The following is a 13,727-nucleotide window of genomic DNA, read 5'->3' on the forward strand; positions in this document are numbered from 1 at the left end:
ACTTTGCTCTCTAATACACAAATGTTTTAATTTTAGGTAAGATCCTTTGCTTTGATACATATGATTTGCATAAACGATAGTTGCTATGAAAAATATTATAGTCGCTTTGATACATACATACGCTCTAAGATATATGCTTAAGAAATATCTTCAAAACTATTTCATATATGCTTTGGATGCATGAGGTACCAATCGTTCGGGTACGGGTGTCTGGATAATGGCCGGGGTGAAAGGCAATAGACCGATTGTATTTTTCGTTTATGCAGATGGGTCTTGGCTAGCCCATGTACTTCTTTCATGAACCGTCTTACATAGTTCTTCAGCTTGCTTGTTGAGGTGGGGTTGACTAGGTCTACCTGACATGAAATGCTAGGCAGTTTGCTCTTGGCGAGCAGTTGTGCTCTTGGCCCTCATGGCTCCCAACTCCTACTTGTCTCTCTATTGCATCTCCTACATCTCTCCTATCAACTCTATGAGATCTTGTTGAACGCTCGACTCTTATGTGTTTTTATGCTCATATTCCTAGTGATCACCATTGGATTTTTTACTAACTCTTTGAGTCCCAGGATGGACACCAAAATGTTTCGGATGTGGGGTCGAGGTCAACACTCTACCATCTTCCAAACTGCTTAAGGTTCGAATGTCTGTCTTCATGTCACTTTTTGTCCTTGTCGTGTAGGGAGGCTACTTGCAGAGGATACTCCAATGTCAAAACCAATAACGATTGGGTAGTTTTAGCAATTAATGCATATTAAATGTCATCATTTACGTCTTTACCTCAAACCTGTATTTGTATATTTTAGAATGAATTTTGGATTATTGATGGCCTGATCATGTTTGTGTCATAAGTTAATTATTAATAGGTTTCGTTTTTATGAATGACCAATCGGTTGTATGTTACCACCATTCGATTTGGAGGTGATCACTATGATTGCTTTTATTGAAGTCTTGACTGCATTGGTTATCCGATGACCAGACAATTATACGATACAAATATTTTTATTCTTTTTTTTTTATTTTTCTTTTAAAACAGATGAGTAAATAATGAATGTTAACCTAATTGGAAAGTCAAACTTTTGGTTATCGTATTTAGAAGAAAATAATATTTTATTAAATTTTGTTATTAAAAATAAAAATTCAAATAAAGATCTTCTAAAAATAAAATAAAAGACAATTCTATTTTAGAAATAAAAAAAAATATTTAATTCTATTTCTAATTTGTTTATCTCTTAACATATTATTTTAATTTTTTTAGTATTTACGGAATGAACTGAAAAAACTAAAAATTAATATATGCTAAAACTTAATGGAATGTTTTTAAGTTCAGAATTTAAAACTGGAAGTGTGCATAAATGAATGAATGAATTAATTAATTAAACCTTTAAATAAACGAAGAGTTGCCAACTGTAATCTAAATCGAGTTGTTTAAAACTTAGAGGGCCACATAAACACATGGAAACGTTGTTTGACAAACAAATAACACAGCTTTGCTTTTCCTCCTTCCTCTTACTCTAAACCTTTTCATTATTCTTATTTCTCATTTTCTGAATTTATAATTTTTCCGAGTTTCAAACAAACCCTCTTATCATTGAAACCAAAAATGATCTTCAAATAGAATCGCAGAAGACTACAAACGACCCCAAATTAAAGGGAAAAAAAAGGTGAGCACTTCGAAACCCCATGTTATTCTGGTGTAATTTTGCTATTTTAGTTCAATCTCATATACACCCATGATTTTTCTCCACGAATATACGGCGAAGACTAAAGCTTTTTCAACTCTGATTCCAGAAAATCCAATTCTTTTTTTAGGGTCTCCCAAGAAGAAGAACACCAAAAACTAAAACTTGAACACTGAGACGACGTTTTGCACTCGAATTTGAAAAGGGGTTATGGAGAGTTCCGTTGTGGGAGAAAGGAGTGGTCGCGTACCACTGTCAGAGGTGGTGGCAGATTGTGTGAAGCGGTGGTTTAGAGATGCTCTGAAAGAGGCTAAGACAGGGGACATAAACATGCAAGTGTTGGTGAGTCAGATGTACTACAGTGGCTACGGGGTTCCCAGAGATGCTCAGAAGGTGGGTGGTTGCTCTTCTTGCTGTCTATTTCTATGAAGTTTCCTTGTGGTTTCACTGGTTAGGGCTTGTTGGGACTTGGGGTGGTGTTAGACTTTGGTGGTCTCAAGTTAACTAGTAATCAAACAATTCAACCATGTTTATTATAATCACTACTTTTGAGAAATTCTAGCAACGAAAACTCTGAACATATTTTTCGTTTAAGTATTTAATAACTTAGGCTGGATTTATCAAATCCGCTGATTTGGAGCTACGGATTGTAAGCTTCATTCGTGATCCAATGCCAAAGGGATTGTAAGCATCATTGTGTTCCAATGCCACGATTTGAGAGCGAATGCGCAGACCAATTTGCGGGATTTCTGACACTAATAAATTGCAGTAACAATGAAGAACTTGAGCTTTTCTCTTTTTGTTATACAGTTTATTTCGCAAATTTTTGTGAAATTCCTGAAGAAAATTACCTAAATTGTCAAGCCAAGTCTTCAGAGGGATAATGAATTCTTTAACATCAATAATGAATAATAAGTAAATATTTAATTTTTTCTCATACAAAATAAACTGTATTAAATGTTTATTCTTTTTATTATTTTTTTATTACAATTTATTAAATAACAGTTTTATTTTTAATTTAATACTTTTAACTCATCCAAATATCATTTCATATATTAGTTTTACCATCAAAAGTAATTTAATAATCTTTTTATTCTATTTATTATGACTATTTTTTATCTATCAAGATAATCAAATCACTTACAAACTTTTATAAAATTTATTTCCATATCTATTCACTTTTATCTCCAAATCCTTTTAAAGAAACACCGCAGATCCATCCACCCAACTACACCCTCATACTCTCTACTCTCTCAAATCCATAAAGGAAACACCCTTAAATTATAAAGTATTTGTTACTGTATTCAGTGAATATGTACGGCAACATTGTGAGCTGATGAGGAGACGCATTTGATGTGATTTCTGATGGTTGACCATGTTTATAGACGCCTCTGTACATACATCTAGAATGAAATGATGAAAAGATCTATTATGAAATTGAGTAGCAACTTGAACTTTTTAGAAACATAAACAAATAATAGAAGTGCGTATAAGTGTTTAACAGTATGAAATGTAGAAATTCTATGGGCAATAAGTTGACTGTAATGAGGAAGGTCTATTTTTTTATATAGATTAATTAACAATCTGTGGATTTCTGTGGACTTTTGGTTTCCAACTTATTTCCTCTGTTGGGAATTAAGGGAAGAGTTTGGTTGACCAAAGCATCCAGGACTAGATCTTCGGTTTGGAAAGTAGGTGATAAGCACCCAGGTACTTTGTTATTGTCAGTAGCTTCAATTTTTTCTTCTGTAATATAATGGCATCACCATACTTATTTTCGTGCTCTTCCAGGTTATAATGCTAGTGACTCTGATTCCGATGAATTGAAGGAGGATTCTTAAGCAAACTTAATTTGTCTTCATGGCTAAAAATGTGAAAGGTTAGTTTCTACCGGTCTCTCATGGATGTCATAGTGGCATGCACTGTTTCCGCCTCATTATTGGCTATTTTAATGAACAGCTCGAAGTTTGAACTCATTAAGTTGTTATCAGCTTGTTCTTCCTGCTTTGATAACAATGTATTGAGTTCACTTATATAAGAATTCAAAATTAATCTGACTTAAGAATCTAAATAATGGATGAATTACAAGGCTGTATAGTACAGTTCAGTATATATGCAGCTACTAGTTAAATACTTTCCAGGAATGAGACTTAAATTACCACGACTAATCATACTAGTTAACACTAATCAAAGTGATTGTACAGTAAATAACATGACTCTGTTAAGACACCCTATTTTCTTAATAGTTTTATTTTGTTGTCATACTTTAGTTCATATATATCTATCTCAAGTAGTGGCAGGGAGTGACCAACCCTCAAGGCCACTATAGTCAGATAGAAATTAGTGTGGCCACTGTATTCAAAATTTGAGATACAATTTAAATAATTTATGCTGCTCGTAAAGTGCTTGTAAATGAATATCACCCGAAATGTCTAATAAGCATATTTACTGTTTACAAGATTTAATATTTGTAGCAGTATACATTTATAGAATATAGGGTTTTCAGACACTAAGGGGAAGCAGAATAAGCGATTGACGGTTTTTATTTTTAGTTTCATCTGTAAAATGGCATGTAATCAATGTTGAATAAATTTCTATCTCAAGTTCATAGATATCTATCTCAAGTAGTGGCATGGAGGGGCCAACCCCAAAACCACTATAGTCTGATAGCAAACTAGCGAGGTTACTATATGGAAAATTTGAGATAAAATTTCAATAGTTTGGGATACAATCTCTTCTATGTTGTTATCTTGCCCTTATCTAGTGAAATACTTGTAAAGTGAGAGCTTAATAAGTTGATCCATAATAAGAAAAAAAGATAGATGGTGAGCAATTAATAAGGCAAGGTGCTAGCCTAATTTTCAATAATTTCTGATTCAATTGTATTGTGCTCAGTATTCTTAGGATAAGTTTTCATTGGGGTTTTGTTACAAGTGATAGTATAATAACTTTTGGATAGTTTGGTTCATGTGATCCTATTTGATTTGAATCAATTAGGATAGCCTAAAAAGTGAGATAAACCAGAGAAAGGTTATGAATTCCAATTTTCTCTTGCTTATTTTATTCATTTTATTTGGATGTGCACAAGTCTGCAACCTCAGCTTCGTGGGTATACTCTCCAATACACCTCTTTCACCATGATATATATTGCTTTGATTTGCTCCATATAGGGTCTGTTTGTACAAATTTCTCCATACAGACTTCTAGGAGAGAAAAATAAGAAGGAAATAAATTGAGTTTCTTTGATAGAGTGCAGAAGCTAATTTGTAGAACCTATCTCATGTACTTTCTCTAATTTCTTATTTTCTTAACGTGTGCATAAGCTAATTTTGGTTTATGGAAAAATTTATTTAATTTTTTCTTTTTCTTTTTTCTTCTAGAAATCTTTATGGTGAAGTTTTTCAAACTCGTCCCTAAACTGAAATGGTTGGATTGTTACACAAACTATTTTTACGGTTGCCGGTTAGCTGTCTAATTGGTGGTAATTAGGGATAATAAGAAAATATAATTTTGGTGTCTTGTTTGTTTGTTGTTGCTTTTAGGACATGTGCTTCCAACCTGCTAGTTAGCTCCATTTACCTTGCTAAAGGCATCACAATGCCTTCTTCTTTATGCTCATTAGCTTTTCTGGGATAAGCCAGAAGAAGTTGGGCTGGTATGGGAAAGAAATTCTAGAATAGTTTGAAATTTTGCCATCGATTTGAGATTCCAATTGAAATTATAATATAAGACAGCCTTATTTAGTTAAATTGGAAGGATTGTATTGAATCACAATATGGTATGTTTGTGATCAAAATATATTTTATTACTCTGAAACAATTTGGCACATTAACTTGCTGAGATCTGCGCTGGGAAGTAGCACAGCAAGAGTATAGATAGGTAACCATAATGATTGATCTTCTTTCGGTGAACCCTCAGATTGCAAGAAAACTGAAAACTGCAGAAAGCAGTTCTATCACATGGTAGTGTCCTAACATGAAACTTTATAGTAAAATATTGACTCCATAGGTTCATAATGCTGTGAATGGTATTAGCTGATACTGTGTGGTCGTTGACCACGGCATTGTTGTGCTATACTTTCATTTTTTTAGTGCCACGATATCTTCTAATCAGAAGCTAAAGATTAATCTCTTTTAAGATAGGAAATTTCATTTAAGGGTTTGATCTCTTGCAACAATGTTCTTCATTATTCATGGACTTGGATTTATACCAAGCTTTCTCAAAAGATGAGAAGTGAAAGTTCCCTGGGCCTGATTTTTGTACAAGGTACTGTTCTGAGGTTTGCATGAAAATGGTTGTGGGATTTAAAATGAGTATATGAGTGAAAAAATGTAGCAATTATTTGTAGAATAAGAAAACAAGAACAGAACATATTTTCAAAGCAACATGAACATGTTCTTATCACATTCTGACCCTTTAAAAAGTGCCAAATGCTAAACCAAATTAATTGATGAAACCACGTGACCATTCTGCATGACTTTATTTCGTGTGTTTAATTTGTTGTACTATTTTGTTTTGTAGGTCTGCCATGCACCATACTTATTACGCATATCCATGGTGGATGTTCATGTAACTTGCAGCTTCACATGTGATTTTTGATTTGTGTATGATTTGCTACTCTTATTTTGTTTTTTCTAGAGGGATAGAAAAATGGGTTAATTGTCTTAGTTTGGAGAACAAATGTGAAAACTTTTTGGGTTTCGTGACGAGCACGTTAATTACTTAATTAGTTTGCTATTTACTTAGTTAAATTTGTCTTTATTTTCGAAGGTTAAAACACGTCCCCGTTATTGTGAGTTTGAGTTTACGAAGTTAAGTTTAGATAATTTATAATTCGAGTTTTCTCTCTACGTATATACAATGTTTTTAGAATAAATATATTTTTCTTTTTAAATTATTTTTAAAAATTGTGTTTCATCTTTAAATTAAATGTATATTTTATGAAAATAGTATAAAATTAAGTTAAATATATTGTGTGAAAATAGTGTAAATTAAAATATTTATTTTTGATTTTATGAAAATAGTGTAAAATATTTTCAATATACTGAATGTAAAATATTTACTATGTGATAAACTTTTATACTGAAAAAAACATTTAATCCTATAGATTTTTAGCTAAACAATTGTTACAATTCCAAGTATATGGTTGATATGGTGATAAGAAAAGGTATATGATTCATATTAAATACTTTATTGAATAAATATATAAACCTACATATGAACATCTGGAACAATACACCTGTTACTATCGGAGTTTTATTCAGACGCGAGTAAAAAAAATAATACTATAACGTAATACCGAAGATATGCAAGGCTCATAGGAAGAAGTATAAATAAATAAACTGTAAAATTAGTAAGCGTAACAAAGAGAGCATTAAACGTTTTTCCATCGTTTGCCTTGATTCATATCATTAAGGTTGGCAAACATGGTTGAGCCTAGGGCCAACTCGGTAGCCCGACCAAACATGTCTTCTTAGTGACTCTAAATGAACCTTATTTTTCTAAGTTAATTTAGGTCTTCTATAGCAACATGTGTATTACTAATGATAGAGTTATTCATAATGAAGTTAAAAAACTACTGACAGATCGTACCTGAATCAAATTTAAAGTTCAATTAAATGTAATATAAACTAGAAAATGACTCTTAGATCGTCTTTCAAGGACTAAATGTGATTAAGGAATTAGATCGAACACGTGGTGAGGGGTGGTTTATGGACAATTTTGTTAATTGAAAGCTACCAAATTAAAACACTAATTGAAAATGGTTGGTCACTGTTTCGATATTAATGTTCAAATCCCATATTAATAATGATTAAACGTTACTTTCACCCCTAATCCAACACGAGTTAACCAACTAAGCGAAGGTTAATTGGTCTTCAAAAACGTGAATTAAGCAAGCACATTGCACATGTCATAATCAATTCTGCACAAAATAACTAAGCGAAAATCAAACACCAATTAGGCCATTAAGTGTATCCTAATTGCAAGTGCAAAAACCAGATTGAACAACGCACAAGGCAAGGCATCAGATGGCAATTCAGAGTGCATAAATGATGGAAGACCTATTCCAGTGGAACCACACAGGCAGAAGATCCAAACCAGAAGAGATCAGCAAAGGAAGTGGATGCAGCGAAATGAAGATGTTGGTGAAGTGTTTGAAGTGTTTTTAATGGAGGAGAGGTGTATGGGTGAAGCCTCATAGCTCAGAAGGCCTTCCTACAGAGGAAGGAAGCTAAAGGAATGAGAGGAGAAGTCGAAAATCCAGAGAGACTCAAGAGAAATAGGGCTGGGAATTGAATTCAACAACATAACACTAAGCTCAAAGGTAGGGAAATACAAAGGGGAGGCCCTCTTATTTATAGGTGAAGAGGGGCCTCATTTTTGATCTAATTCCCTCCTAAAATTCAAATAATTTCGCATAAGAGGCGCACCATTTCAAACCAGCAAGATCCATGCCACCTTTTAGGTCAGTCAACTCACGTGGATCATGTTTATTCGCAGGCTCTGGGCGGTGTAGAGTGGCGCTGAGCGTCACTCTGTCAACAACTCCCTCCTTTGCTCCTTTATTGTCTTTTATTGATTCTACTTCTTGGATGACTTCAATCAAATTCTCCAAGCTTTATTAGACCCTACAAAACAACATATGAACATGTTAAAAGATAATCCTTCTAAGATTTATAGAAAGAAAAATTTAAGAAAGCCTTTGAAAGTCCTTCTTCAACTTCCCTTTCTTTGCCTTAGCTTGAGTTGCTACTTCTTTGAATGACTTCCCTAGTTAGGTTTCCATCAATAAATCTCATGGAACAATTCAATCTCCCAACAACCAACCAAAACAAATTTAAGCTATCATTAGAACTAAATTAAAACAACAAAACAGAATGCAAAACAACATTAAATTTGGAACGAAAATGCACAAAACGAAACTGCAAACAAATTCAAAATCGCAACAGAATTTGATTCACCATGATATATATTGCTTTGATTTGCTCCATATAGGGTCTTCTTCCGGTTCGCTTGTCGAAGGAAGGTTCTTTTATATTTTGTTCACTTAATTGTAATCTGTGAGATTGTTTTTAGTGGAACTGTTAATCACTCTTTACAGTGATTAACGACTAGACGTAGATTCTGTTGAATCGAACCAGTATAAAAATACTCGTGTGATTTTTCTATTCCCTACACTCATTTTATTTTACGCTTATTAACTGTTTGATTAATTTTCTGAAAGAAAATTATTTTTGCGAAAAAGGGCCAACTTCGTTTTAACTGTGACCGAACACGCTTTCCGCTTACTCTAAATTTTAAATAGACTGCGTTATACTCTTCGAACCATACCCCTCGGATACCAACAATAATTTGACTTGAGATATGGATTTTGAAAGGGTTGAACCATTATGATGAATTGTGGAAGACTAGGTTGCATTGTGTTTGCTTTAGGACAAACAAAGTTCTAAGTTTGTGGTTGTGATAACGGTCTAAAAACCGTTATTTTCATACTTGAAATTCACATCAAAACACACCCTTTATGACTTAGAATTAGCTTGAAATCATGCAAAATGCTTAAGTTATAGAGAAAGAGATTCAAAGTGGGTTTTCTAGGTTTTATGCTTGGTTTCCCTTGTTTTGACAGGATTTGTCAGGAGTTTGATGAATGAATTGAAGGAAGAGAAGTGTTGGACGCAGAAGAAGGTGGAAAATTCAAGTAAACATGAACCGCAGCCACCCTCGAGCGGTGTTAATACCGTCGGGAGGTTTGACCTTCTATGCATAAAGTCGCCAAGCGCTTAAAGGGCACCGCTAAGGGGTGGAGTTGGAATCGCACCCATTGTCGGGCGGTGTTACCACCGCCGAGCGGTGTACTTATGGGCCTGGGCTTATTTTCAGTTACTTTTTTTGTGTTATAAATACATTTGTACGACCCAGGGCATGTATCTTTTGGCAGAAAGATGACAGAACACTCTCTACACACCTTGGAGGAGGATTTTGGATGCGAAAGCTCCAATCTATCAAGTCTAGGGTTAATTCTTTCATATTTTCCATTCAATTCATCTAGTTTCACCATGATAATGGTGAACTAAACCCTTGTTGTTGGGGAACGATGTAATCCTATTTGAAACTCTCTTGTATTGATATTGTTATTTTATTCATATACTTTAGTTATCAATAGTTTGAGTTTTTCCTCTATACTCTATGCTTGCATTGTTTAACTCATTCAATGTCATGATTATTGATTTTGTTGATATGGATACATACGGGAAAATCTAGACTTGAGGGAATTCTCTTGATACTAATATTACCTAGACAAAGGGATAAGATGATCAATTGCTTTAAGCTTCTACACATTGAAATGCATGACTAATTNCTAGGGAGACTAGACATAGTAAACTAGTAATTGGGAGTAGGCTCTCTTCGCCGAGACATCGGGTTTAGGGTAATTTAGAAAGTTGCATGACGTTGATAACAAAGTTGAATTTAATAAGAATAGTAGATATAGGTGAGTGGATTAGGGTGAAACCGTAAACCCCAACAACATCATTCATCCATACTGTTTATTTGTCAACTGATCAAGCTTTTGCATACATGTTTTATGAAATCAAATTATTATTTATTCAAGTCTTATGAAATCAATTCACATGAATGTTTAGGTCTAAGAGTCCCTTGGGAAACGATATTTGGACTTACCGTCTTTTTATTACTTGATACAATATGGTACACTTTCCAGGGTGTTAACAGTTGGTCAACTGGTTAAGAAGTTGGAGGAAATGCCTGACAAGAATTTTGGGGCTAATACTAAAGCTAACCCTAAGGAGGAGTGCAATGCCATTATGACTAGAAGTGACAAGATGTTAGATGAGAGAAAAATTGAGAGAAAAGAAAAATCGAAGTTGAGAGAAAAAGAAGAGATGAATAAAGAGAGAAAAGAAGAGGCTGAAAGAAAAGAAGGTGAGAAAGATGAGGGGAGAAAGAAAGAAAATGAGGAGAAAGAAGAAAGAAAAAAGAAAAAATAATTGAGAAGCTCCTTCCTTGTCCAAAAAGTTTTTCAAAGACTGAAAAAGAGAAGCAATTTGGGTGTTTCATGGAGATCTTCAAGCAATTGGAGATTACTATGCCTTTGACCGAAGCATTGCAATGTTAATACTCTGACAAGTGTACCAGATCGTATCAAGTAATAATAAGTCCGAATATCGTTTCCCAAGGGACTCACGACACTAAATTGTTGTGCTTTTGCTTAACCAATCAAGACTATAAGAACAATATTTTGTGGTTTTTGAATGCAAAGTGCGGAAAAATAAACATGAATGCAATTTGATCAATTGAGGTTAAACACAAAAGTGAATGGAAGATGTTGATAATATGAGATGAATATGTTGTTAGGGTTTAGATTTCACCTAATCACTGTCATGCATAAAATATTCTTATTAGATTCAACTTTGTTATCAATGTTCATGCAACTTTCTAATTTACTCTAAACCCGATTCCTCGACAAAGAGAGCCTATTCCCAATTACTAGTTTACTATGCCTAGTCTCCTTAGTAAATTAGTCACACATTACTGACAGAAGCTTAAATCAATTGACCGTCCTATTCCTAGGTAATATTTCATAATCAAGAGAATTCTCCTCATGTCTAGATTTTCCCGTACGTTCCTATATCGACAAAATCAATGATCATGACATTGAATGAGTTAAACAATGGAAGCTTTAAATTCAGAAAAGAAAACCCAAACTATTGATCACAAAAGTATATGAATAAAATAAGAAATTTAAATAAAAGAGAGTTTAAAGGTTACATCTTCCCCAATAACAAATGAGATTAGTTCTCCATCGTCATGAAGAAATTAGGTGTACAATGGAATGATAGAGAGAAACCCTAGAAAGAGAAAAGGAGAGTTGTCAATTCCCCAATTCTGCCCCCAAAGGGGTGAAAAGTGTATTTTTGTGCCTAAGCCATCAAAAGATACATTCTCGAAGACATTATGGTCTTTAAATAAGGCAAAAAAATAACAAAAAACAGGTCCAGGCACAAAACAGATCATAAAAATTAACAGAAAACTGCCCCAAAACTCACGTCGCCGGTGCTCCATGCTACAACACCGCTCAGCGGTAGGTGCGACACTCAGAATGGCGCCCAACGGTGTCTTCCAAGCGCAAAACAGTGAAAAATTGGAAAAACTGGCAGTTCTGAAAAACTGCACTCTGGTCAACTTGTTGACTTTTCTAGTTGACTGGTTGACTTTTCTGCATTCTGATTAACTTTTTTGCACTGCAACTCTTTGATAATGCAACCCTTTGATACGCGGGGCCCAAGCCCAATAAGATGATACGCGGGGCCCAAGTCCAATAAATAAAAACCAACAACCCAACCCAAGAAGAAGGGTAAAAGAGTCATTCCCACAAAAGGGAGGGGGTGAGATTAACAAGCCAGGAGGTGCATCATGAAGCTTTTCCAAATCAAAAATCTGCATGCACCGTGTTTTTCATTGTAAATGTGTAGACTTCTAGATTTTATTTCCAGCACATGTTGAATAAGTCTTCTAGAAGACTGGCACATTTTGCACATGGCATCTTACGTGGCATTAGATCCATAATTCATGGATCTAAGCATTTTCCTTGACAAGGTCGACGGGTTAAGTCTATAAAACCACCATGGCAGCACCTTGTATGGACTTTTGGCTTATATGAAGAAATTCTGCAAAAGTTGCTTGTCAATTATTTTCACTGAAAGTCACCTTCATTGCTTGTTTCTTCATTGCAACTTCCTTCCTATTGTGGAAGCCTTCTGAGTTGTAATCATCTCTTCAAGCTAGCCTCCTTTCCAGATCTCCTTTGCTAACACTTTCCTCCGCTGCAACCATACCAAACACCTCCATCCATACCTGGTTTCTACAACTGTCACAGATCTGCATCACGTCTGGTATTGTTCCATTCATTTCCATCGGTTGTTTCACCCCTACCAGGCTCTACTCTCACAGATCTACAAGAATGCATCAAACCTTGATGTATCACCCGTCTTTCAAATAATTCCAAAAACCTACAAAATTAAGGAAATTTATTGATAAAATCATAAAACATGTCCTCAACTCTCTTATTCATAAAACTAAAGCAAAATCATGAGTCCAAGCTAGTTTCTAAGTAAAAAAGGGTGCATTAAATATCCAAATTAAGTATCAAAATAACGGTTTTTGAATCGTTATCATGCAACAAATTCCTGCTTATGTGAAGCCCATGAAGCAATTCCTCAACAAAAAGAAGAAATATCTAAATGAGGAAACAATTGAAGTGTAGGGAAATTGTAGTGCAATTATGCAGAAGACTTTCCCTCCAAAATTTAAAGGTCTGGGGAGTTTCACCATTCCTTGCTCCATTGGGAATCATGATGTAGGGAAAACTCTTGTTAATTTGGGGGAAAGCATCAACCTGATGCCCCTATCTATGCTTAAAAAATTGGGTGATCTTGAAATTAAGCCAACAAGAATGACGTTTCAGTTGGAATATAGGTCCATCAAATACCCGTATGATGTGGCAGAAGATGTGGTGGTGAAAATTGATAAGCTCAAATTCCCAATGGACTTCGTGGTGATGGAGATGGAGGAAAATACGAAGATACCTCTCATTCTTGGACAACCATTCATGAGGACAACCAAGGTTGTCATTCATGTGGATGATGAAGCTCTAACATTGAAAGACCAAGATGAAGAGGTGACTTTTAATGTCTTCGATGATGTGCAGCTAATACAAGCAAAACAAACTAGTTGTAAAGCTAAAGATGAAGTTCTATCAGTGATTGGTTTACCTGGTAAAGCTACCAAGACGGTCAATAGGAATCATAGTTGTTTCTCTTTAAAGTGAAGAAGGAGGATAAGATAAGGAAGAACTAGTTCACCAAGACCATGAGCTGGAAAATATTGAACCCTACGTTGGCAAACCAGTGAAATTCAAGAACAAGTTATGGGTTATTAAGGATATTAAGGCGAATGGAATTTCTGAGATAGAAGCTCCTTCTTCTAGGAGAATGAAGATGGTGACTAGGAAGATGTTGAGATTTTGTTGGT

At 34.6% G+C, this 13,727-nt stretch overlaps 2 protein-coding genes across 3 annotated transcripts; both read left to right on the forward strand.

The window, feature by feature from the left end:
* Nucleotides 1–1,455: 1,455 nt before the first annotated feature.
* LOC106772877 lies at nucleotides 1,456–6,424 on the forward strand. Of its 2 annotated transcripts, none has more exons than XM_014659497.2 (5): nucleotides 1,456–1,661; nucleotides 1,810–2,072; nucleotides 3,320–3,389; nucleotides 3,471–3,558; nucleotides 6,201–6,424. In XM_014659497.2, the coding sequence occupies exons 2-4, from the start codon at nucleotides 1,890–1,892 to the stop codon at nucleotides 3,518–3,520; spliced, it is 303 nt and encodes a 100-aa protein (XP_014514983.1). In that variant the 5' UTR covers nucleotides 1,456–1,661; nucleotides 1,810–1,889; the 3' UTR covers nucleotides 3,521–3,558; nucleotides 6,201–6,424. The 2 variants fall into 2 exon arrangements, with proteins under 2 accessions (XP_014514983.1, XP_022641937.1); XM_022786216.1 differs by having other exon boundaries at nucleotides 1,456–1,660; nucleotides 1,787–2,072.
* A 6,554-nt stretch (nucleotides 6,425–12,978) lies between these two features.
* Nucleotides 12,979–13,524, forward strand: LOC106773419. The gene has a single exon (XM_014660114.1). It carries the CDS (start codon nucleotides 12,979–12,981, stop codon nucleotides 13,522–13,524), a length of 546 nt encoding a protein of 181 aa, XP_014515600.1.
* The last annotated feature ends 203 nt before the right edge of the window (nucleotides 13,525–13,727 follow it).

The sequence above is a fragment of the Vigna radiata genome, chromosome 9, assembly GCF_000741045.1.
Source record: "Vigna radiata var. radiata cultivar VC1973A chromosome 9, Vradiata_ver6, whole genome shotgun sequence".
In the NCBI taxonomy this organism is placed as follows: Eukaryota; Viridiplantae; Streptophyta; class Magnoliopsida; order Fabales; family Fabaceae; genus Vigna; species Vigna radiata.

Excerpts from the sequence above, each read along its gene's own strand:
- LOC106772877 (XM_014659497.2), top strand. The coding sequence starts at position 1,890 with ATGGAGAGTTCCGTTGTGGGAGAAAGGAGTGGTCGCGTACCACTGTCA. Across the intron at positions 2,073-3,319 it reads TTCCCAGAGATGCTCAGAAG|GGAAGAGTTTGGTTGACCAA; the intron begins GTGGGTGGTTGC and ends TTGGGAATTAAG. Across the intron at positions 3,390-3,470 it reads AGTAGGTGATAAGCACCCAG|GTTATAATGCTAGTGACTCT; the intron begins GTACTTTGTTAT and ends GTGCTCTTCCAG.
- LOC106773419 (XM_014660114.1), top strand. The coding sequence starts at position 12,979 with ATGCAGAAGACTTTCCCTCCAAAATTTAAAGGTCTGGGGAGTTTCACC.